Here is a 22,121-nt window from a genome sequence, read left to right on the forward strand (position 1 = left end):
AACACGGCTGAGTCTGCCTCAAGCCAGCTCTGTGTGCCCCATGGCCTCAAGATCTGTAAGGATAGATCTGCAAAGTTTTCTTTCGTGTTTTTGAACCAGGGTTTTTCTGCCATGCTGCTCAGGCTGGGTTCAAACTACCGCTTTTTTAAGCCGCTGACTTTGTGGTAACTTGTCACAGCAACCACAGGAAACTGAAACGCCCAGATCTCCATAACCTCATGGGTAGGGCTGCTGTCTTTACACTCAAAGCATCTCCCACACATCTGAGGCCAGGAGGCCATCTGACCCGCTCTGAACAGGGAAAGGATACCTATACAGACAAAGGCACACAATTCCCAGGGTCAGGCTCAGTATAGATTTAAAAATATTTTATTCTTTACAAAATACAGCATTCAACCATCCCTTCCTGTGACACCTGGCCCCTGCCAACCGTCCCCACCCACTGCAGCCAAAGGCTTTTGGACTGGGCTGGAACCATAGCATGAGATCTTCTGGTGGCTAGGTTTGTGCCAGGGCGGGGTTCCCCAGTCACCCTGTGCACCCGGATGAGAGGCAGGGACAGTGACAGGGCAAGGTCATCAAGTGCTGGTCCAGAGGCCCTCAGAAGTAGCAAATGTGTTCAGCCACCTGCCCTCCTGTCCCACAGGAAGCAATTCCTTAGAGCCCAGGCTGGGGAGGAAGTCCAGGGGTGGCAGGGTGGCGACCCCGCAGTCCACGTGCCCGGCAGCCCTGTTCCCAGGCCAGACACCTAGCTGTCTTCCCCGTTCTCCCCGGGGCCCCGGATGAGACGCTTGTGGCCCCGCTTGCCCCCAGGGCCTTTGGGCTTGGCGAAGGCCTGCTTGAAGGCGTGCTGCTTGGGATGTACTTCATCGTAGAGGAACTCAGCTGTCAGCTCCGCTCCATCGCCGATCTCAATCTGCATGGGTCAAGATGGAAGTCACCACTATACCAAGGGCCCAACATATACTACTCTTGGGGAACCCCACTTCTGGAGTCACCCCTGATACCTGTCTTCTCTTAGGCCACCACAGGATCTACAATGCAGGGTCTGTCACCCTATGGCCTGAGTCACCTTCTCCTAGCCCCCTCCCCACCAGACCTAGGAAAAGGAGGTGGCAAAGTGACCAAGGCTTGGGCTTATGAGTGCCTTGGGTAGCCCAGGACCTTCATCTTCCCACCATCCAATATAGCAGCAATGAGTCTTGCATGGATGTAGGACTCTAATGCCCCACATAGAGAGCGGGGCGACGGGAGCCTGGGAACAGGCTATACCTTCTTAGCTATCTCCAGCTGGAAGTCTTGCTCGACGGAGTCAAGGAGGCGGCTTTTGCAGCTGGAGTAGAGCATGCGCTCTTTGATGCTGCACTTGTATCCCGGCATGGAGTAGATGAACACTGCGGGGGTGGGGGTGGGAATGCGCTGTGAGCCCACGCAGGCTGGGGCACCTGCACCTCCCATAGCAGGCCAAGCAGAGGCTTCTCATTGCTGCTCCCAGCCCCGCCCCTGTCATAGCTACTCACCCACAGACTCAAGGGCGTCGCCCTCATGGGTGTGCTTGTACAGGAAGAAGTGGTAGCGGGCAGCATCCCGGGGTACCCGTGAGGGCAGCTGGGCCACATTTGTGGGCTCTGTGTGGACCAGCTCGATGGTCTCCCGTTCCAGGTCCAGCTTCTGAGTAGGAGGGGCGGGGAGAAGGTATGAGGGTGACAGTGTGCCCATTAGGAAGCAGGACTGTTGAGCGGGCAAGAGTGTTTGGGGTCCCTCTCTCTGGGGTCCCTTTCGAAAGGCTGGACCTCGGGCTGCAGGGCTTATTCTAAAGAGTCCTTCCAGGTCTGGCCCCCAACTCTGCCCCTTTGAGGATTCTGCTAAAAAAAAAAAAAAAAAAAAAAAAAAAAAAAAAAAGGAAGCTCCCACTGAGATTCCTGTCTGAGGTGTCGTGGAGGGGCTGTGACCTCAGCAAGACACTGCCACAGGTCGACTGTCAGAGGCAAAGCCCCAGGAAAGTGTTTGGAAGGGAAAGTCATTCTTCTTGGGCAGAGGGGATAGAGGAACTCTGGGATAGGTCAGTCCTGAGGGCCAGTGTAAACCATGGTGTCTATATGCTGTAACGGTGTATAGGGCCACATCCTTACAGGGTCAAGGTGTGGGGTCAAGATGTGGGGGCAGGCAGAGGAGAAGAGATGTACTTTTTAGTGTTCTTTTTTTTTTTCAAGACAGGGTTTCTTTGTGTAGCCCTGGCTGTCCTGGAACTCACTCTGGAGACCAGGCTGGCCTCGAACTCAAAAGATCACCCTGCTTCTGCCTCTTGAGTGCTGGATTTAAAGGCATGTATCACCATGCATGCTTTAAAAGTTTTTTTTAAAAAGAAAAAATTGAAACAGGGCCTGGTATAGATTAGGCTGACCTTGAACACACTATGTATGGATGACTTTGAGTTTCTGACCCTCCTGCCTCTGCCTCCAGAATGCAGAGATTCCTGGTGTGGGCCACCACACCCGGTTTTCTGTGCTACTGATGAGAATCAAACACAGAGCCTGGTGTGTGCTCCGCAGGCGCTCTACCAACGGAGCTGCACCACAAGTCTAAGAACAACGTGGATCAGCAGAACAGCCCAGGAGATGGGGACAGGACTCTGTACCCTTTGCAAATCCGTGTAACCAGCAAACAGGAGGAACCCACGGTGCCCGGCGTGTGTGTGTGTGCTGGGCATGACGGTGTACCCACCAGCTGGATATAGTTGACCGTCTTCTGCTTGAGTTGCTGAAGTGCCCGCTGGGCCTCGGGCTGTAGGGGGAAGGCCAGGCCCTGCAGGGTCTGGTGTTTACTCTCCACGCTGATCTCAGTCTTCACCTGGGGGTGGGGCAGCCAGGAAGAAAAGCTTTTATTTATCCACAACCAGTTGGGACCCTACCAAGTTTAGGGTCTGCCAGCCCACATGGTCCCATACATACACACCTCATTGATTCGGATCTGCTGGAGCTCTCTCTCAGCCGAGGTCAGTGGGGCAGGTGCGGCACAGGATGACAGGTGTTTCTGGTACCCAGCCAAGGAGAGGTCATCCTGTGGGCAGGCTCAGAAGTGTAAGTGGATACCCCAGACGGGCAGGCAGTCAGAAGCCTGCTGTTCGTCTCAGCCTGCAGGTCCCAGACGCCCATCCTCCCATTTCTTTTCTTTGAAACAGAATCTTATGTAGCCCTCGAGGTAGCCACAAACTCACTACACTGCCAACAGTGACCTTGACCGCCAATCCTCTTGTCCCCACTTCCCGAGCGCTGGGAGTCAAAGCAGGGTTTCACGCATGCCAGGCAAACACTGGATCAACTATGGTAGAGCCCTGTACCCAGCCCTCCTATATCACTCTGAGCCCGGGCACTGAGCTGCTCCGTGATCCTCACACAATGCCTCTGTCACCCTCTGGTTCCCATCCTGCATTCTGGCTTGGGGTGTCTAACCTTTACTGTCCCGAAGAGCTCATCCTTGATGTGGCCGCCTCCAAACTCCTTCTTCACCGTGGCTCGCGTGGCTGCATAGAGCATCTTCAGCCGCACCTGAGATGGGGCAAACTGTGAGGACCCATGGGCGGAGCTACTGCTCCAGGAGCCATCTGGAGCCCCACCCCCAATAGGGAGGCAGGGCACGGAAGCAGGTCATCCGACTGGGCCCAGGCGCCCAGTAGGGGGCGCAGCGAAGCTGTACGAGGCAGCTTTAGCCAGCAGGGGGAGCTTCCACCCAGCTCAAACTCAGCGAGGAGTCAGGCAGAAGGAACAGAGAGGGATCTTGGGAAGCCCAAGCTCCCATCACAAGGCTCTGCAGTGTTTGGGGCAGAACCTAGCATTCCTTCCCTTGCCTCCTTAGGCCAGAGTCTCTCATCCGTTCTCCCCACTTCCCACTGGCCCCGGAGCAGGGTGAGAGGCAACGATCCAAAGAGACTCACAGGCGAATTGTCAGGTGACCAGGCCAGGAAAAGCCACTCGAAACCCTGAGCATTCTGCGAGTCAAGTCGGAAGAGAAGGTAGCAGGGCTCTTGGGCATCTAGCAGCGGTAGCACGGCCCTGTCGTAGTCCTGGTCCCAGCGTCCCACCGGCTCCTGCGAGGCACCCAGCACGAGCTGCTCTGGGGGCAGAGGCCGGGTGAGCCCATGTGGCACATCCCTCCTCCTCCTCCTCCGCCTGTGGACCTCTGTTCTCTGGATGTAGCATCCGAAGTTACTGGCTGCTTCAACCCACTTGCCTGTGACCCTTCAAATCCCCAAACTATGAAGCTCGATTGCCGAGGGACGAATATGAATCAGTGAATCAGGCCACGTGTGTCACCTATGGGTGGCTTCCTTTGTACGCCCCACACCTGCAAATGCTTGTATTCATGTACACTCACGCATTTGTGCACACGCAAGCACACAAAGGCTAGCTGTGTGCTCGCCGCCAGAGACAATGTGGTCCTCTCACGGAACTCCTACATCGGAAGAAGCTGCACCGTACAATCTTAGACTTCCTGCTCAGCTCATGCAGCACCTAGCTCCACCATGCCCCTGGCTCCATCATGCCCCTCTCAGGACAGAGTGCTAAGCAAGAGGCTGCCACCCCAAGCTTCAGCCCTCTACTCCAAAGTCAAAAAGCAATAGTAGCCAACTCTTTTTTTAAGGCAGGGTTTTATTATGTGGCCTTAGTAGATGCTGAACTCAATCTTCCTGCATCAGCCTCTTGAGGGTTTGGGATTACAGGTGTGCACCATCACGCCCAGCTCCTGCTCCTTTTCTTTGGCTGGTTTGCTTGTTATCTGAGACAGAATCTCACGCTGTCCATACAGGCTGAGAGCTGTGCAGGAGGATGACCTTGAGCTTCCCAGCCTCAGATCTCTACCTCCTGAATGCTAGTGTTCCAGTCACATACCACTAATTCCACTGTATGAAGGGCTATGGATCAAACCCAGAGTCTTGTGTACACTAGCCAAGCACTCAACCAACAGGAGCATAATTCTAGACCCTTGTGGTTATTTTTGATACAATTTTGCTATATAGTCCAGGCTAGCTTCAAACTTCCAATCCTTCTGCCTCAGCTTTCCAGGTGATGGAAATATGAGTATGTCACTCTGTTTAGCTAACTAACAACTACCACCACCACCACCACCACCATCATCATCACTATTATTGTGTATGTGTGTGTGTAAGACATATAACTATGGGTACATGCATACCACAGTATAAATGCATGCATAAGTCAGTAGACAACTTTCAGGACTCAGTCCACTGTAAGCACCAGGGACTAAACTCAGGTCGTTTGTTAGGTTCGGGCAACAAATACTTTTACCTGAGCCATCTTGCTGGCCAGCCTGGACCTGACAGGCCTACTACATCTCTGGCCAAGTAGGTCATCCAACCACAGTTCCAGGCTGAGACCTCATCCGGACACCATACACGTCCTTGGTCACAGAGCCCAACCCAGAGGAAGAACTGGGCAAAAGAATGATCCCAGCTGGGCCGGGTGGGGGAGAACGCTTCCCCAGGCCCTTTTGACAGGGCACATAATCTGCTGCCTGGGACTCCACACGCAAAGCCACCAGCCCCACCACCTCTCAGGCCTCGGCCTCCTTCCTGGCCCACTCAGAACTCAGATGGGAATCAGGGTTGAAAGGTAGCAGCTCTAGGCTGGGGAAGCTGGGAAAAAGGCCGGAAGCTGTCAGTTCTGTTTACTTTGCTGTTCGTACTTTTAAAGTTTTTAAGTACTCATATTATGAGTATTTTGCCTAGATTTACCTATGTGTATCATGCTTGTGTCTGGAGCCCATGTTGGATCCACCCTAGAACCGATGTTACAGACAGTTGTAAAGCACCAGGTCGATGCTGGAACCTGAATTTGGGCCTTCTCCAACAGTGGCAAGGGCTCCTAACTCCTGAACCATCTCTCCAGCTATTTGTTCACATTTTAAAACTGGAATGTTTGGGACAGGTGAGAGAGCTCACAGGGGATAGGCGCTTCTCACCGAGCTTGAGGACGGGAGTTCAATCCCAGAGATCCACACGGTCAAAGTTATTCTCTGATCTAGACAGACAGACAGACAGACAGACAGACACACACACACACACACACACACACACAAGTTTAAAAATAAAACAGAATTTTATTTTACTTATTTTATTTATTTATTTATTTTTTGGTATTATGTAGCCCAGGTTGGCTTCTAACTTACTATACAGCCAAGAATGACCTCGAACCTCTGATTCTCCCACCTGTACTTCCCACGGCTTCATTCTTGTATTTGGAGATGAGCTTCTATAGTCTTGGCTGGCTTCCTCCTGTCTCAACCCTTTCAGATGCTGGGATTAGAGGCATATACCATCATGCCACGCTATAGTGGGAATTTTACGTAGAAGTGTAATTTGGGGCTGGTTCGACTGAAAGCATTTGCTACTCTCCCAGAGGACCAAGGTTTGGGTCCCAGAACCTGTTTGAGGCAGCTCACAATTGCCTGTGATTCCAGTACCAACAGATCTAATGTCCTCTCTTGGCCTCCGTAAGTCCTACATGCACAAGCACGTATCCCAACACAGACACAGATGACGCATACATAGTTTTTTGTTGTGGTGGTTGTCTAAAAGCAGATCTATAATTGAGTTTCTTTAGAAAAATACAAAGCTCCTCCCATACTCAACTAGATTGTAGACCCCTACCCCAGGTACTCCCAGGTACCCCGATACTTGGATTACAGAATTAAGAGTGAGTCTACTTAGAGATCCCTTATGCTTCTGGGAGCCACCTACAAAGGGTACCTTACCTGGGAGGTTAACAGACAGGGCTGAAAATGGGGGCCATGAGCTCAACTGTCTCCTTAAGGGTAGGAAGTCCCAGGGGACCTCTATTCATCACCTCCTATAACGACCCTAGCCAGTCTCTGAGGACATCTGGATTTGGGGAGCCTGGACAAGGCCCAGCTTCGCTGTGGCCCTAAAGCCTGTGGTGGATTCTGAGTCTGGCAGGCCCTGGTAAAGTAAACAGGACACCAGGCTCACTCAGGGAGTCCAGCGCCAAAGGGCTCGTGACAGCGTGACTACTAGGAAGGCTGGAAAGACCCTTGGAGAGTCTGGCCCACACCTGCTTCCAGACTTTGTACCACTCCCTGCTGAGGCAGTCACTGGCAGAGAGGAGAGGGACCCCTTGTCTCCCCACCCCTAATTCAGACTCCGATGGAGCCTCTGCCTCCTTGAATATTTCTACTTCAAGCCTTGGCTAAAGCCCTACACCCTCATATTGCCCAGTAAGAACCCAGGGGCGACTCAAGGCCCTGTCAAGCACGGAGTCACTCTATCCTGCTCTCAGAATGAGCAAGACAGAAGTTCTCTGTGCCCATTCTGGGGACATCTACCACGGGAAGGTTCATGGCTTCTCAGTTCTACCACAGCCAGCAGCCCAGCCAGGCCCAGCCTGATGACCACACACACCACACATACACACACACATATACACACACATACACACACACATACACACACACACACACATACACACACCACATATATACATATACACACCACATACATACCCTACATATATACATATACACACCACATACACACATACTCACCACACACATACATGACACACACCACACACACACCACACATACAACATACACACCAGACACATACATATGAGACACACACAACACACACACACACACCCCATACATATAGTAGGCTCACTTGACCCCTACCACCTACCTAGACCAGCATTTTGATAAAGTTCATCTCAAAAGCTGCACAGCCTCAGGCTGAGGTCGGACAGAACTACAGGACTCCAATGAGGCCTCTCTGTGAATGGCCTCATCCCATTCTCAGAAAAACTGAGGTCTGAAAGGGGCCAGAAGGAAGCTAATACCCATCTCTCCTATCCCCAGAAGCGACTGGGTTCCACCTCTACCCCCCATGCCCCAGCCCGTGGGGGACACTCACCGTCCTCAATGATGACTTTGATAAGTCGGATGGAGCCAGCCCGGGCCTTGGCAAAGAATTCCTTTAGCTCTTCAGTGGCTATAAGCACAAGAAACATAGTTGTTGGTGGTGAGCAGGCAGAGTGGGGAGGGAAGAGACTGGGTCTGCTGGTGTCCTGTGGGGTCTGGTGGCCAGGCTGGGAAGTGGGTTAAATATGGTTTTCCCATGTGACTGGAAACCCGAGATGACTACTGAACATAGGCTCCCAAATTTAGCAGGAGTGGCAGGCGGTGGCCCGCTGGCTGGACAGCTCTGATGACAGGAAGGACAGGCAGGAATGGGACGGCTCACTTGAAGATGGACCAGTTTCTAAGACAAGCCAGGCTTTCCAGAATGAAGGACACCCACTAGGATGACCCAGCAGTGACTCAACACCCATTAAGCTGGTCAGTGAAAGTGGATTGGATCTCATTTAGAGATTCAAACACACACACACACACACACAAAAGCAGGTACAAGTATATGCACACACACATACGCATGCATATACAAGCAGGCACAAGTATATGCATATGCACACACACACACACACACACACACATACACACTCCTGGATTGCCAATACACATACAGGCAGCAGACATAGCTACAGAGTATGTCTACACCATGTGTACAGGCAAGATAAAGAAAATACAGAGACATAAATTTGCATGTCACATGAATGCACTCGTAGTTCGAGTCCCCAGGCAGTTTGTACCCAAAGAGGGACCACCAGCCCCAACATAGCCCTATCAAGAGGCAATAAAGCCTCAGCCCCCAGGTAGTAAGGAAGGCTACCTGGAGGAGGAGGAGTGCCTAGGAAGCAGACTCCATCTTGGAATTTGGGCATCAGAGATGGAAGGTGGCTAACGACCAAGGACACCGTGCCAAGGTGAGTACCATGGCCAGAACTAGCGGACCATGAGTCATCTCAGCTGCACTAACGGTGGGAGAGAGGGAAGACATGGTCCAAGTGTGTAAGGGACCTGCTTGGAGCCTCCGGGTGAGTGTGACCTTGGGGCTGCCAGGGGTCAGAAGAACCCCAGCAGGATCACAGTTGGAGAACTGAGATCACAGAGTATTTATAGGCCTTGGATTGGGCAGCTGATGGGCACCTGAGGGGTGGGGTGGAGGGGCTTTAGGTAAACAAACTCTTAAGCCCGTCCTCAGGTGCTCCCCTATCCTTCGTCACTGTGTAGCCTGGGGCCTAACTGAGCCATCAAGTCTCGGGACAGAAGCAGGACTCGGGCACTGTACACACGAGGACACAGCCCCCCTGGGCATGCACAACTGATTGACCATGGGCAGCTGCTGAAGCTTTAAGCCTGATCTTTGGGGCCCTAGCTCCCCTCAGCTGTGTGACCCCTGACCTCTCTGAACCCCAACCTCACCTATAAAACACAGATAATTCCCTCACACTCAAAGGCGTGCGGTGAGGAGTAAGTGGGGGAAAGAGCTGAAGAAGTGGACTTTGCTGGTATTTTTTTTTTTATCTAAAGGGAGCTGTGTTTACTGCTCCTACCTGCCTAGACTCTGAGAGAGAGAGAGACCAGGAAGCTCCCCAGAGCTCCGGAGAGGCTGACAAGCCCCTTCTACAGTTACCAGGGCAAACTGAAAAGCCATTAGGGAAAGTGACATCTCTTCCCCACCCCAATGCCTCCCTAGTCACCATCAATAATCTAGAGGCCAGGCCTGGGACATCTGAGCCTCCCTCATCAAAGATTCATGCCTTCCTGCCCCCACCTTGCCCACCTCCAACTCTGGCAAGCCTCAGGTTACGGTCCCTCTTGGGCCCCACTCTGAGGTCAACAGGCCTACTCCTATGGCCAGGCCAGCGCTGGTACCTGATCCTCCATGGTGGTCTCTCTTGTCACTTTCAGCAGTCCCAAAATAAGGTGTACACCCTCATAGGCGGCAGATTGCGTAGCTTCCCTGGACATGCCTGTCTTGCTTCATAGGGAATAAAGGGATAGGGCAGAGCTTTGGCCAGAGGGTCTGTAAGCAGTATGTGTGGGGTGTGTGTGTGGGGGGTGTGGGGGGGATAACTTTGTAGTACCTCCTCCCTCTTGGAGGCAGCAGCTCAGATCAGACAAAGAGGAAGGAAGGGGCAGGCCAGGCAGCAGTTTACCCTGACAGTTCCCCCACTTTGGGGCTGAATCAAGAAACCTGCTCCTCCATCTTTAGGAGAGGCTGGCCCACCTGTGGGTGGTCAGGCTTGATCCAGGTCCCTGCATGCTCAAGACAAACAGGATGGGGATGGGGATGGGCGGGGCCAGGGAAAGCCTCTTGGCTTGTCCATCCACCAAGCAGCCACAACCGCAAACAAGCAGGGATTCCGGCAGTCGGCAGTCAAGGGCTGGTCGATGGTGGTAACCCTGGTCAGGGGATCATGGTGTGGTGGTAGGAGTGGCTGGTGGCCAAACCAACAAGCTGTCTGGGCAAGCAGCCTGGCCTTCCCTGCCGGCCAGGGAAGCAGTCCTTCCAGGCTCATAATAGATGGGGACGCTGAGGCCAGGTTGGGCCAAAATACCTGGTTCCCAGCTATTGCTTCTTTCTCAAGTCTCTTCAAGGAGTTAATTGGGGCCCTGGAGGGGGCTGTGGGTGTCACACCCTGGGCTGTAGAAGCTTCCTGTAGGTGAGACAGGAGCTCCCCTATAAAGTCTGAATCCTGACCCTTTCTCCTGCTTCCAGCTTGAAGTTGGGACTTTGCAGGCCTGGCTGGAGCAGAGAGAGATCACAATGGAAAACGGAAGAAGTCAGAGGCCAAGGTCGGATGTACAACTTTCCCCACTCTACTTAAGAAAGAGGGCTCGATTCCAGCTTCTGCCCAACCTAGTCTGCAAGAGTATAGGGGTCCTGAAAGGAGAAAAGGTCAGGACACCCTCTCCACACATACACACAATCCCATGTCAGTCATAAGACACCCAGGCAAGCATCCGTGATAACACACACATACTGAGATGTGCCTGAACTGTGCACACATGCAGACACCCACAGTTTGTGTGCATACTGCCAGGAAACACTGATGTCTGAGATGGAACCTAGAGTGTCCAAAACCAGCCACTAGTGCATGCATACGAAGAAGCCTGGAGGACAGGCATAACCAAGTCTCCTCCAGATGTGTACATACAGGATTGTATACAGAGAACATGTGCACATGCATGTACACTTTTCCAGATGTGCACATCCGGGTACACCCAACCTCCAGAAAAGAACAAAAATACCCAGACCAGTATACACAGGCACATCCGCCCCCAGTTGGGTACACAAGATACTTCCACCCTCGCTGTGTGCATCCATGTGCACCCACTCCCGGCTATGTACAGCAGTCAGTTCTCCCCCAAGACGTGTCCAACCCAGGGACTCGCGGCTGCAATAGAGAACAGGAAGCTTCCCCAGAGGGTACAAGGAAGAGAAGGATGAAGGGACCTAGTGCGGAGACCCGGCGCGGCGGAGCCCCTGTCCGCCCTCCATCCGCCCTCACCGTGGATGCCGGTCTGGTGCGCCATGGCTCAGCGTTTGGCTCGCCCGTGCCGTCGGAGCTCTCCGCTTGGTCCTGGCCCGGCTCGACTCGGCTCGCCTGGACCCAGAGCTCCGGAGGATGTGGCGACGGCGCCGAGCCTCGCGCAGCTTCCCGGGCGGTGCCGCAGGACCCGCCCCCAACGCGCCCCGCCCCCGGAGGGCGAGGCCAGCAGAGGCGGGCATTGGTGCCGCGCGTGCGCGCAGCGGGCGCCGTGGTCTGGATGGTTTAGTGCTGGGCCTCTGTCACCTTCTTGGCCAAGAAGGGGCCCCGAGTGATGTTTGTGTTGTCACTTGTAGGCCACGATCCTGGACCTCTGTGGGCGGATGCGCACTTGGGTGTGGGAGGGACTGTGCGCTTGCTGCCGAGGAGGTTTGAGAGTGAGGGCCGATCCAGGCGTACCCGTTTGTGATGGTGAGGTGATCTCAGTGTAGGTGGGCACGCGCTCGTGTGTGGTCGTAAGCGTGTTTGTGTGTGTGTGTGTTCTTGATCCTCAGACCTTTCCTCTCGGGGGAAGCCTGGACTGATCTCCTACCAGTCATCAGGTGCGCGGTGTCTACAGTGGCTGGAGCCCAACGCTGAGAGAGTGGGGGGCCGTAGGAGGAAGTATATTTTGGATGAAATACGGTAGGAGAGATCGAGGTGACCCTAGCAGAGCTGAGGAAAGTTTTCCGAAAAGAATGTGCATGTCCTAAGTATGACTCAGTGGTTGAAGGACTGAAGTCAGTCGGAGGAACTTCCCACTTCCTAATGACCTTGTTTCCATTCCCAGCAGCCTTTCCTATGCTCTTACTAACGGCCAAAAAGCAACTAGTATTCTTTAACTACAGAACCATCTCTCCAGCCCTGGGCCTTATTATTAAGAAATAGCTTAGTGGGACTGGACTAGCACTAGCTGCTCTTGCATAGGACTCAAGTTTGGTTCCCAGCACCCACATGACACAACAGTGCCTTCTTCTGGTCTCCTGGGATTAGACACCGACATTGTGCACATAGATACATTCAGACCAAACACCCAGACACACCAGTTGTTTTTGTTTGTTTGTTTTTTACTGAAATAAATAAAAACTTTAAAAATAGATATATTAATAGTCTGGAGAGATGGCTCAGTCAGTAAAGTGCTGTGTTAATATATAATTTCAGATTCCCAGCATCAGAGTGAAAACACTTGGCTTTACCCCCTGGACTGTGCAGGGAGACTGGGCACCTGGGGAGCCGGAGTCTGAGGAGACAGGCCAATACCTAGGAGCTCATCCACCCGTCAGTCAGTCAGTCAGTCAGCCCAGCCAAATGGAGGAGAGAGAGAGAGAGAGAGAGAGAGAGAGAGAGAGAGAGAGGCAGAGCAATAGAGGGAGATGGCCGACACCTACCCCCTGGTTCCCACATCGCACTCTAACACACAGTATATGTACACACACACACACACACACACACACACACACACGAAATCGGTGAGAGAAGTCAAGCAATAACTAGTTCAAATGTCATCCTTGGGCTGGAGATATGGCTCAGCCAATTGAACATTCTCCTAACGTGTGTGACACTAACATGTGTGACACTAACATGTGCATGAAATACTAGGTTCGATCCTTAGCACGACATAATCAGGTGTGTTGGCAAATACCTATAATCCAGCACTAAGGAAGCAAAGGATCTCTGTGCATTCAAGGCCATCCTGGTCTGCATAGTTAGGTTTTGTCTCATAAGTAAATAGGAAGAAAGAAAAGAAAAGAAAAGAAAAGAAAAGAAAAGAAAAGAAAAGAAAGAGAAAGAAAGAAAGAAAGAAAGAAAGAAAGAAAGGCGGGTTTAGGATTAGCTTGGGCTACATAGCAAGTTCCTGGCTAGCCTGGGCTACATGGATCTTTGTCAATAAACAAGAAAGAGGTTAAAAAAAACGTGGTGAGGTAGAAAACTGAATAAAGGAAACAGGCCACCCACAAAGATAGATGCTGTCCTACAAGGCTATAAGGAGCTGCTTGCCCTGTCGGGAATCACTAAATATTTGGATTTTTTTTTTTTTTTTTTTTTTTTTTTGGTGGTTTTTCAAGACAGGGTTTCTCTGTATAGCCCTGGCTATCCTGGAACTCACACTGTAGGTCAGGCTTGCCTCGAACTCAGAAATCCACCTGCCTCTGCCTCCCAAGTGCTGGGATTACAGGCGTGCACCATCACTGCCCCACCTGTATTTGGAATCTTACTTACCACCCCTCAAGACATTTCGCTTCCTCTTTTCTCCTTCAGAAAACCAGTTCAAAGTCTCTAAGGCCTAAGGATGGATGTAGGCAAAAATTTTAAATCTTTGACAAGAATTGTGATTGTCAAGGATGGGTAAATAGGCTCTGCACGCTTATGATGACTGCTCTTGATTGTAAAGTTAATTATCCAGGTGTGGAACCTTTGAGTCTGTGAGGGCATTTCCCCTAAAAATTTAACATGGAGGGAAGACCAGCCCCGAGTGTGAGCAGCGCCCCCCTGAGGGCTGGGCTCCAAACAATAAGTCACCTCTTCCTGGTAGCAGACACAGGTGACCTGGAATTCCCCGTTGATTGTCTTGCTTCTGCAGTGATGGGGGAAGTGATTCCTTCTGGTAGTTGCTTTTTGCAGATACTTTGTTACAGCAAGAACTAAAGTAACTAAGGAAGACTGGATGAACCAAATTATCATCTGTATCCTTCTCCTCTTTGGTTGGGAGCAGGGGTTGGGGGTGGGGAGTGTCTGGCTGTAACTTTCTCAGACCTTGTCTCCATTATTCATAGCTGAGTCAGGCTACTTATCAGAACTACTATTACTTCCGGGCTCTGCAGTCCCTCTATCAGCACCGTGTTCCTAGGCCCAGTGTGTGGCTGTTACTGGGTGGGCTCAGTAGGTTAGCCACCCCCTGCCCCAAGTTCCTGGGGTGCAGCTGTTTCCTTAGAACCTTCCTTCTTGGGCAGGAGGAACTGTTGGCAGGGCAGGGCTGACTGACTAAAGGAAGAGAGGCCTACTGAGCACTAGGCTGGGCTTAGGAGCAGAGCCAGAGGTAGGAAACGCCTCATCCGTCCATCCTTAGGCCTTAGAGACTTTGCATTGGTTTCCTGCAGGAGAAAAAAGAGGAAGCGAGATGACTTGAGGGGTGGTCTGACTCAGCTGCACTGTCATACTGGAAACCCTGGGCATATAACACTTCCCCTCTGCGGGCCTGAGTCCTCCCTTATGAGATGGAAATTGTGGCCTTGCAGAGGGGCGCCTAGGCTTAGGTGACAGAAAGTGACAGGCGCTCTCCTCCAATAGTTATAGCTGTCTAGGGGTTAAGAGACATACTGAGCCACAGCGGCGACACTTGCCTGTGGTTGTATGCAAAAGGCAGAGACCGGCCTGGGCTACACAGCAAGTTCCAGGCCAGCCTGGGCTACATGGTGAGCACCTTCTCAACAAGAGAGATATTGGTGAAATTCTTCACTTCCCTCAGTCCAAGGTTGCACCCTCGACCTGCTGGAGAGGAACTACACTCCCTCTTAAGTTCCCATAGGTTCCTCTTGTCGGTCACTCGCACTCCAGGAGGATCTTGTGCAAGCGAGAAGCCATCTTAACTGTAGGGACAAACATTTGGGAGCGGGCTTCTGAAGGTGAGGAAGACCAGGGTGAACAGAACTCTGGAGCACTCTGAGCATGCGCTTACTCGATGTCAGCCTCACACCTCCAAGGACATACTGTCCCCGTCCTCCCCTTGCGTTAGACCGTCGCTAGCTGCGAAAGGCTGTGGCTCTGAGTAGCACCTGCCCAGCTCCCATCCTGGATGACTCTCCCGGTTCCTAGAGTGGAGAGAGGGAAGGCATAGGATCGAGTCCCACAGGTGCGGGTGAGCCTTTGTGCCTTCTCAGTGGTACTCTGACGCAGGCAGGCAGTCTTCACTTCGCTAGGCCTCAGTTATCCTGCCTGTAAAGTGACCACAGTCTCTTCTTCCAGAGGCCAAATAAACTGGCCGCACACACTGGAGGAAGATGGGCGGGAGTGGGCGTGGCCTCTCACTCAGACTCCACCCCCAGGCCCTGCTTCCTCCCTGTGGCGGGCGGGACCCGACCCTGGCGTCCCGCTGTGCGCGGGCAGCCCCCGGCCGCCACGCAATGTCCGCCGGCTGGTTCCGGCGCCGCTTCCTACCCAGGGGTCCGCTTTCAGAGCCGCGGCCGGCTGGGCCGCGCTCCAGCCCGGTGCCTTATCACCGGCCCCGCTTTCTGCGCGGCTCCGGCTCCAGCCCGGGCGCCACCGACGCCTCGCGCCGCCCGGATGCCCGGCCGGTGCGCAGCCCAGCACGGGGCCGCACGCTGCCTTGGAACGCAGGCTACGCCGAGTGAGTGTCCCTGTCCCCGCGTCTCCTCCCGACCCCCTCCCTGCCTGATCCCGTCTGGTTCTGTGCTGACCTGGAAAACCGACGGAGCGTGCACATCCCCGCTAACTCTCTTCTTGTACACACCCTGGGACTCTTGACACAGCATTCATTCCTCCTTTTTCTCACTTTGCATTTTCTTTTGAGAAGGTGGGAGGACTCGCACCCGACTGGATCCTTCTTTCTTCTCGCCCCTGGAGATGTCTGCCCCACCTCGCACCTCACTCAGGGTTTAGCCTATGCTCTGTGGGATAGGGTTGGGACTGAGGTGGGACTTCCCAAACTCTGGGCCCGCACAGTAACGCTAAAGGGACAAGTCAGGGAACAGTTAGAAAACTTAACATGGCCTGCAGAGCAAGCATGAGGATCTGGAATTTGGAGCCCCGCAACCTTGTAAAAAGCTAGGTGTGGCAGTTGGGGCCTGTAATCCCAGCACTCCAGAGGGAGATACCGGAAGACTCCTGGACTTGTTGGCCAGGAATTATAGCTGAATCAGTGAGCTCCGATTTAATAAGAGACTGACCTGTCTCAAAAACTAAGGAGGAGGGCAATCCACTTCTGGCCTTCGTACAAACACACACGCACACACAGTTGTCCAAGTGTGTCAGGGGACAGCACCAAGAAGCAGTTGTCCCAAGTAGAGTCTCTGTGCCCACAGTGACATAGATCATGGTTGATTTCATGGCCTTAGGGTTATCAATGCAGAGAAATCCGAATTCAACGAAGACCAGGCAGCTTGTGGGAAGCTGTGCATCCGGAGATGTGAGTTTGGGATCGAAGAAGATCAAGAGTGGCTGACGGTGTGCCCAGAGGAGGTGAGGATTGCCTTGCCCGCTCCTGGCTCTCAGGCTTGGGTCCGGGATGTGCATGTTGAGACTCCCCCCTGCCTTGTACTGTCTCATGTCCTAGTTCAGGCTGGGCCGGGAGTTGGGGGACACTTGGGGAAGCTTGGTGGTACCTGACATAGAGCTCTTCCTATGAAGTTCCTGACAGGTCATTACTGGGCACTGTTTGACGGGCATGGCGGACCTGCTGCAGCTATTCTGGCTGCCAACACCCTGCACTCATGCCTTCGCCGGCAGCTAGAGGCAGTGGTCGAAGGCATGATGGCCACTCAGCCCCCCATGCACCTTAGTGGCCGCTGTGTCTGCTCCAGTGACCCCCAGTTTGTGGAGGAAAAGGGGATCCGGGCAGAAGACTTGGTGATTGGGGCTCTGGAGAACGCCTTCCAGGAATGCGTGAGTGAAGCCAATGGGGAGAAGGGAAGGTTCCCCCAGGGTCTTAAAGAACCCCGGGGTGTAATGGCACACCATTCCTGGGACTGTGGCGAGGTTGTGTTGATTCCTTCTTTCCTGGTATAGCCCCATGGTCTTCAGCTCACCCCTCCCATGTATCTAGTTCCTACTGTGTGCTAACTGCTCACCTGTACATGCTGTTGTCCTCTGTGCAGGCTGTGGTTTCTCTTCCTGTTTTGAATTACACTTCCCTTGTGTAATTCTCTTTCTGAGGTATTCAAGAGTTAATGGCCAAGCTTTTGAGCTGAGATGCGCAGGCCTGCTTGTAGGAATGGCATTGTAAGGAGGCGGGGGACTGGAGGTGGTGGCGGGGTTTCAGGCGGGTAGCTGTAACAACCTTGGTTGGCTTCAGGATGATGTGATTGGGAGAGAGCTGGAGGCCTCAGGCCAGGTGGGTGGCTGCACAGCCCTGGCTGCGGTGTTCCTGCAGGGGAAGCTCTATGTGGCCAATGCTGGGGATAGCAGGTGAGTGAACCATTGGAGGGCAGACAGGGTTGTGGCCAGGAAGGTACCAGGGGGTGTTAAGACAATAAAAGGAGGGTTAGAAATGAGGACTGGCTGACCGGGATGCATTTGTACTTGGCATAAGCCAACTAATAAGGGTGGACGATGATGCCAAAGCAGGCAGGGCCATCTGTGCCATTCTAAAGGGCTATACCTTTACTCTTAGAGTCCCAGAGGGATTTGAACAAGGGATCACAGTGGCTAGAATTGGGCCCTGGTTGCAGAAAGGTGACCATGGGTGAGTATGGCGGTGACTTCATAAAGCTCTTCCCTCCTTCCAACCTGTTCAGGGCCATCTTGGTGCGGAGAGATGAGATACGGCTGCTGAGTTCTGAGTTCACTCCAGAAACAGAGCGGCAGCGGATCCAGCAGCTGGTAGTGCCCTTGGCAGGAGGACCCCCTCCAGGTGGAAGACCATATAGGGCCCTGGGAGGGAGCCTGATCTGAAAGTGGTCTCCCCACCTAGGCCTTTACCTACCCTGAGCTTCTGGCTGGGGAGTTTACCCGACTGGAGTTCCCACGGCGGCTGAAGGGGGATGACTTGGGGCAGAAGGTTTTGTTCAGAGATCATCACATGACAGGCTGGTGAGCTGGTGGGAGGAGGTCCAGGGTCCATGGAAAGGCTTGGTCGTTGGGCTTTAGGGTGGGAGAAGCGTCAGTAGCGTGTAGGTTTTTTGGCCAATTCTAGGTCTCCTCCTGCAGGAGCTACAAACAGGTGGAAAAGTCTGATCTCAAGTATCCACTGATTCATGGACAGGGTAGACAGGTCGGTGCCCCCCACCTCCCATATCCCTCTTAAGTTGTTCCTTGAAGGCGGGGTCTTCTTTGTCCCTTACTAGTGGGTGTGGCTGGTGTCCTGGAGTCCATTCCCTCATGATGTTTCTCCCCTAGAAGCCATTGTTCGTTTCCCCCTTTGTGCCCAGCAGAGCCTGTCCTTGAACATGTGACAAGCTCACCATCACCTTATCCCTCTTACCCCTAGGCTCGGTTACTGGGAACACTGGCTGTCTCCAGAGGGCTGGGAGACCATCAGCTCAGAGTCCTGGACACCAACATCCAGCTGAAGCCCTTCCTCCTCTCCATCCCACAGGTGACAGAGTAGTGTCGCCCACCCCAGCTTCCATCTGCCAGAAAGGCAGAGAACGAACCTGGCAGGAGCCAGGAAGGGAACACTGGAGGATTCTTAGGCTTGACTTTCAGGTGACTGTGCTGGATGTAGACCAGCTGGCATTGCAGGAGGATGATGTAGTTGTCATGGCAACTGATGGGCTCTGGGATGTCCTGTCCAATGAGCAGGTGGCGCTGCTTGTGCGGAGCTTCCTCACTGGGAACCAAGAGGACGACCCACACAGGTACTGTAGCTGAGGGAGACCTGACTGGACCTGGGTTGGTGCCACCAACTGCACCAAGTAGCTACAGCTGTGAAGACTACTAACTCAGAGGAGGAGGGCTGATCAGGGCTCTCTTAAGCTTCCCAAGGGAGAGGGGATATAAGCAAAACAACAACAACAACGACACCCAAGTCCAGTTGATCATCTAGGTTATGACCCTTTCAGGCCTGTTGTTTGTCCTATAGTTTCACCACATTTAGGGGCTCTCTCAGGTGTCCTGCCCTTGGCACTGTTTTGGAGGGCTAGCCTTTGTCTTCTGCTCTATCTCCAAAGTACATCTGCAGGGTGGTCTTTACAGGTTCTCAGAGTTGGCCAAAATGCTGATACACAACACACAAGGGGAGGACAATGGTGCCACCGGAGAAGGGCAGGTGTCCTACGATGATGTCTCCGTGTTCGTGATCCCTTTGCACAGCCAGGCCCGAGAGCGCAGTGGCCACTGAGGCTGCAGATGCTACATTCCGGATCCTCCTCAGGACCAATGCAGACTCGGCATATGTCCACTGTGGCCAAGGGCAGGCCCTGCTTGGCCTGTTCTAAGCCACAGCCCAATGCTCACCAGGTCTCACCTTCTGCGATGGTAACGTTCCTCCGGCAGAAGTACTTTACAGCACATGGTATCTGTGTTGGCTCCTCTGCGGATAAAGGGTTAGGGCACTAAGAAGCCTTGGGGAGCAGGCAGCTCATTTGGTTCTAACTTGTGAAATCTCAAGTTATTCTCCCTCTCTCTCTCTCTCTCTCTCTTTTTTTTTTTTTTTTTTTTTTTTTGGTTTTTCAAGACAGGGTTTCTCTGTGTAGCCCTGGCTGTCCTGGAACTCACTCTGTAGACCAGGCTGGCCTCCAACTCAGAAATCCACCTGCCTCTGCCTCCCAGAGTGCTGGGATTAAAGGCGTGCACCACCACTGCCCGTCTTAAGTTATTCATTTAATCATCCATCCACACAAGGGACCTTCCTGAAACCTCTGAGCAGTTTCACATTTGTTTAATTAAAATTAAAGTGATCTTAATTTTTTCTTTCCTTTTTTCTCACCCCCCCCTTTTTTTTTTAAATAAAAGATGGTGTCTCTGTTATATAGCTTTATGTAGACCATGCTGACTTCAAACTCAGAGATCACCTGCCTTTGCCTCCTGAGAGATGGGATTAGAAGTGTGTGCCAGGCTGGGTCGGCCATCTTGAGGACAGCTCCCGAAGCCTGATCAGACCCTGCCTTGCTCTCTGCCTGTGAGGGACATGGGTCCCAGATAAACTTCATAGAGTGAAATGGGTGTGAAGTCTCCAGCACTGGCAAAGCTGACTGTCACTGCCTGGAGCTTGGCTGGCAATCTGGTTGCTTTCCCCCAGTCCCAGGCTTACCCTATACACCAAGAGAGTCTGTGCTGTTCTCTAGTCATGCCAAGTACAAACACTTCTCAGCAAGCCAGTTCTCCGTGTTTCTAACCTTCTACTTTTAGCCAGCCTAGCACTATCCCCGCCCACTCTGATATTCTCCTGCCCACTCTACCCTACCCAGCCTCCAAAGATTCACATACAGGATTCCCTTCAGACACACAACCAACATGCTATTAAATGTTTGCATGTAAAAGCCCCTGTGAATCATGACTTGCTCACACAGGCTGACAATTTTGCGGTTTCTTGTGGCCTCTCAGTGGCCTTTTAGTCCTGCCATGCAAACCTGCATACAATCAGGACAGGTCCCATGCTCAGTCCCCTTGCTGTTGCCAGGAAATGAGAAGACCTTTAATTAATTACCTGTGAACTCTGAATTGGAGGCACCAGAAGCCTTTTTACTTTAAAAAAAAAAAAAAGTTTTGCAAGAGTTTCCCTGTGAGGCTTTGCTGGTTCTGTATTGTGGCCTCAGCCTTTGGCTTTTGCCTCTAGAGTGACAGGTTTCTCACTCTGAAGGCCAGGCTGGTCTGAAAGTTATGTAGCCTGAGTTGACCTCAATTTTGTGACCTCCTCCCTTGGCCTGAGATAGCAGGCATGTTCTACTAGATTCGATCTTTTGGGTGGCCTGCTGTAGACATGTTAGTGAGGGCGTTACATAAGGCTGCTTCCCTCTTCATCTTCTCCTTAACTTGCCAGCAGGCATTGGTGGCACATGCCTTTCTTTAGTTAGTCCCAGCACTCAAGAGGCAGAGGTAGGCAGATCTCTTGAGTTTGAGGCCAGCCTGGTCCATGTAGTGAGTTCAGGGATGGCCAGGGCTTCACAGAGAAACCTGCCTCAACCAAAACCAAACCAAACCCTACCCTGTCACCACCTAGAGCTTATCTGTTGAAAGAGCTTTACCTGACTCAATCTTGATGTACAACCAAGGGGGCTTCAGACAGCATTCAGCTCTGGATTGCAGTGAGGGACTTGTCGGTAGGTGTGTGTAATTGATTGCTCTGGGATGCTCAAGACACCTATTTCCTTTGTCTTGATTTCATTTCCTGTTACTCAGGGAGGATGGGACAGAGCCCTGGTAATTTCCACTTCCCATGTAACTTGTGGACAGATCCACTCCTTGCCCCAGCAGCCCCAGGCAGGCAGCTGACAGACGCTAGAGCCTCACTGTCTAAGGCTACTACTGAGTTAGCTTCCTCTTCCTTCAGCACATTCCCCCACATCCTCTCAGAGCAAAGTGTAGGCAACGTCCTGTGCCTACCCTTTACCCATACCAACCGCTAAGCCAGCCAGCTCAGCCCGCAGCCTGCTGTCTGTTCCTCTTGTTCATACAGTACAACCAGAGGGGGCAGACCAGGTCTACTGAGTGTGTCAGTGTAGCTCCAGCAGGCTTTTCTTTTTTAACTGCACATGTCTTTAATTAATAAAATCTACCAAAGTAAAATATACAGTAAGAGGTATCAAAGGGTTCCCAGAAATAGCCTCATGGTAAGTAGGGTTGGGCAAAGTCAGACATCAGATTTGGTAAACAACACAGTATCTAGGGAAATGTCAAATCTGTAGAGGCCTTGAATCCAGTCCTGGGGTGCAACTATTTTAGTCTACATGGATCTTCAAAGCTGCAGCTTTTGAGGGAGCTTGCGATGCTGTAGCTAGCTCTTTATGAAGGTGGCAGAGTCTTATCTCTGGAGCAGAGTCT

The 22,121-nt window shown here is 52.5% G+C and overlaps 2 protein-coding genes across 2 annotated transcripts; one reads left to right on the plus strand and one right to left on the minus strand.

Annotated features, from left to right (window-relative positions):
- Positions 1–353: 353 nt before the first annotated feature.
- Twf2 (twinfilin actin binding protein 2) lies at positions 354–11,616 on the minus strand. The gene is made up of 9 exons (XM_052187436.1): positions 11,448–11,616; positions 7,946–8,023; positions 3,935–4,113; positions 3,453–3,548; positions 2,956–3,060; positions 2,725–2,850; positions 1,521–1,671; positions 1,273–1,394; positions 354–916 (listed from the first exon to the last, which is right to left on the minus strand). The coding sequence occupies exons 1-9, from the start codon at positions 11,470–11,472 to the stop codon at positions 749–751; spliced, it is 1,050 nt and encodes a 349-aa protein (XP_052043396.1). The 5' UTR covers positions 11,473–11,616; the 3' UTR covers positions 354–748.
- A 3,893-nt stretch (positions 11,617–15,509) lies between these two features.
- Ppm1m (protein phosphatase, Mg2+/Mn2+ dependent 1M) lies at positions 15,510–20,044 on the plus strand. The gene is made up of 10 exons (XM_052187437.1): positions 15,510–15,810; positions 16,538–16,661; positions 16,830–17,084; positions 17,494–17,606; positions 17,936–18,020; positions 18,112–18,230; positions 18,348–18,411; positions 18,628–18,735; positions 18,846–18,997; positions 19,335–20,044. The coding sequence occupies exons 1-10, from the start codon at positions 15,587–15,589 to the stop codon at positions 19,477–19,479; spliced, it is 1,389 nt and encodes a 462-aa protein (XP_052043397.1). The 5' UTR covers positions 15,510–15,586; the 3' UTR covers positions 19,480–20,044.
- Positions 20,045–22,121: the final 2,077 nt, after the last annotated feature.

This window comes from Apodemus sylvaticus, chromosome 7 (genome assembly GCF_947179515.1).
Source record: "Apodemus sylvaticus chromosome 7, mApoSyl1.1, whole genome shotgun sequence".
Taxonomy (NCBI): Eukaryota; Metazoa; Chordata; class Mammalia; order Rodentia; family Muridae; genus Apodemus; species Apodemus sylvaticus.

Excerpts from the sequence above, each read along its gene's own strand:
- Twf2 (XM_052187436.1), bottom strand. The coding sequence starts at position 11,472 with ATGGCGCACCAGACCGGCATCCACG. Across the intron at positions 8,024-11,447 it reads GCACCAGACCGGCATCCACG|CCACTGAAGAGCTAAAGGAA; the intron begins GTGAGGGCGGAT and ends TTGTGCTTATAG. Across the intron at positions 4,114-7,945 it reads CAAAGTCATCATTGAGGACG|AGCAGCTCGTGCTGGGTGCC; the intron begins GTGAGTGTCCCC and ends CTCTGCCCCCAG.
- Ppm1m (XM_052187437.1), top strand. The coding sequence starts at position 15,587 with ATGTCCGCCGGCTGGTTCCGGCGCCGCTTCCTACCCAGGGGTCCGCTT. Across the intron at positions 18,231-18,347 it reads GATCATCACATGACAGGCTG|GAGCTACAAACAGGTGGAAA; the intron begins GTGAGCTGGTGG and ends CTCCTCCTGCAG. Across the intron at positions 18,736-18,845 it reads TCCTCCTCTCCATCCCACAG|GTGACTGTGCTGGATGTAGA; the intron begins GTGACAGAGTAG and ends CTTGACTTTCAG.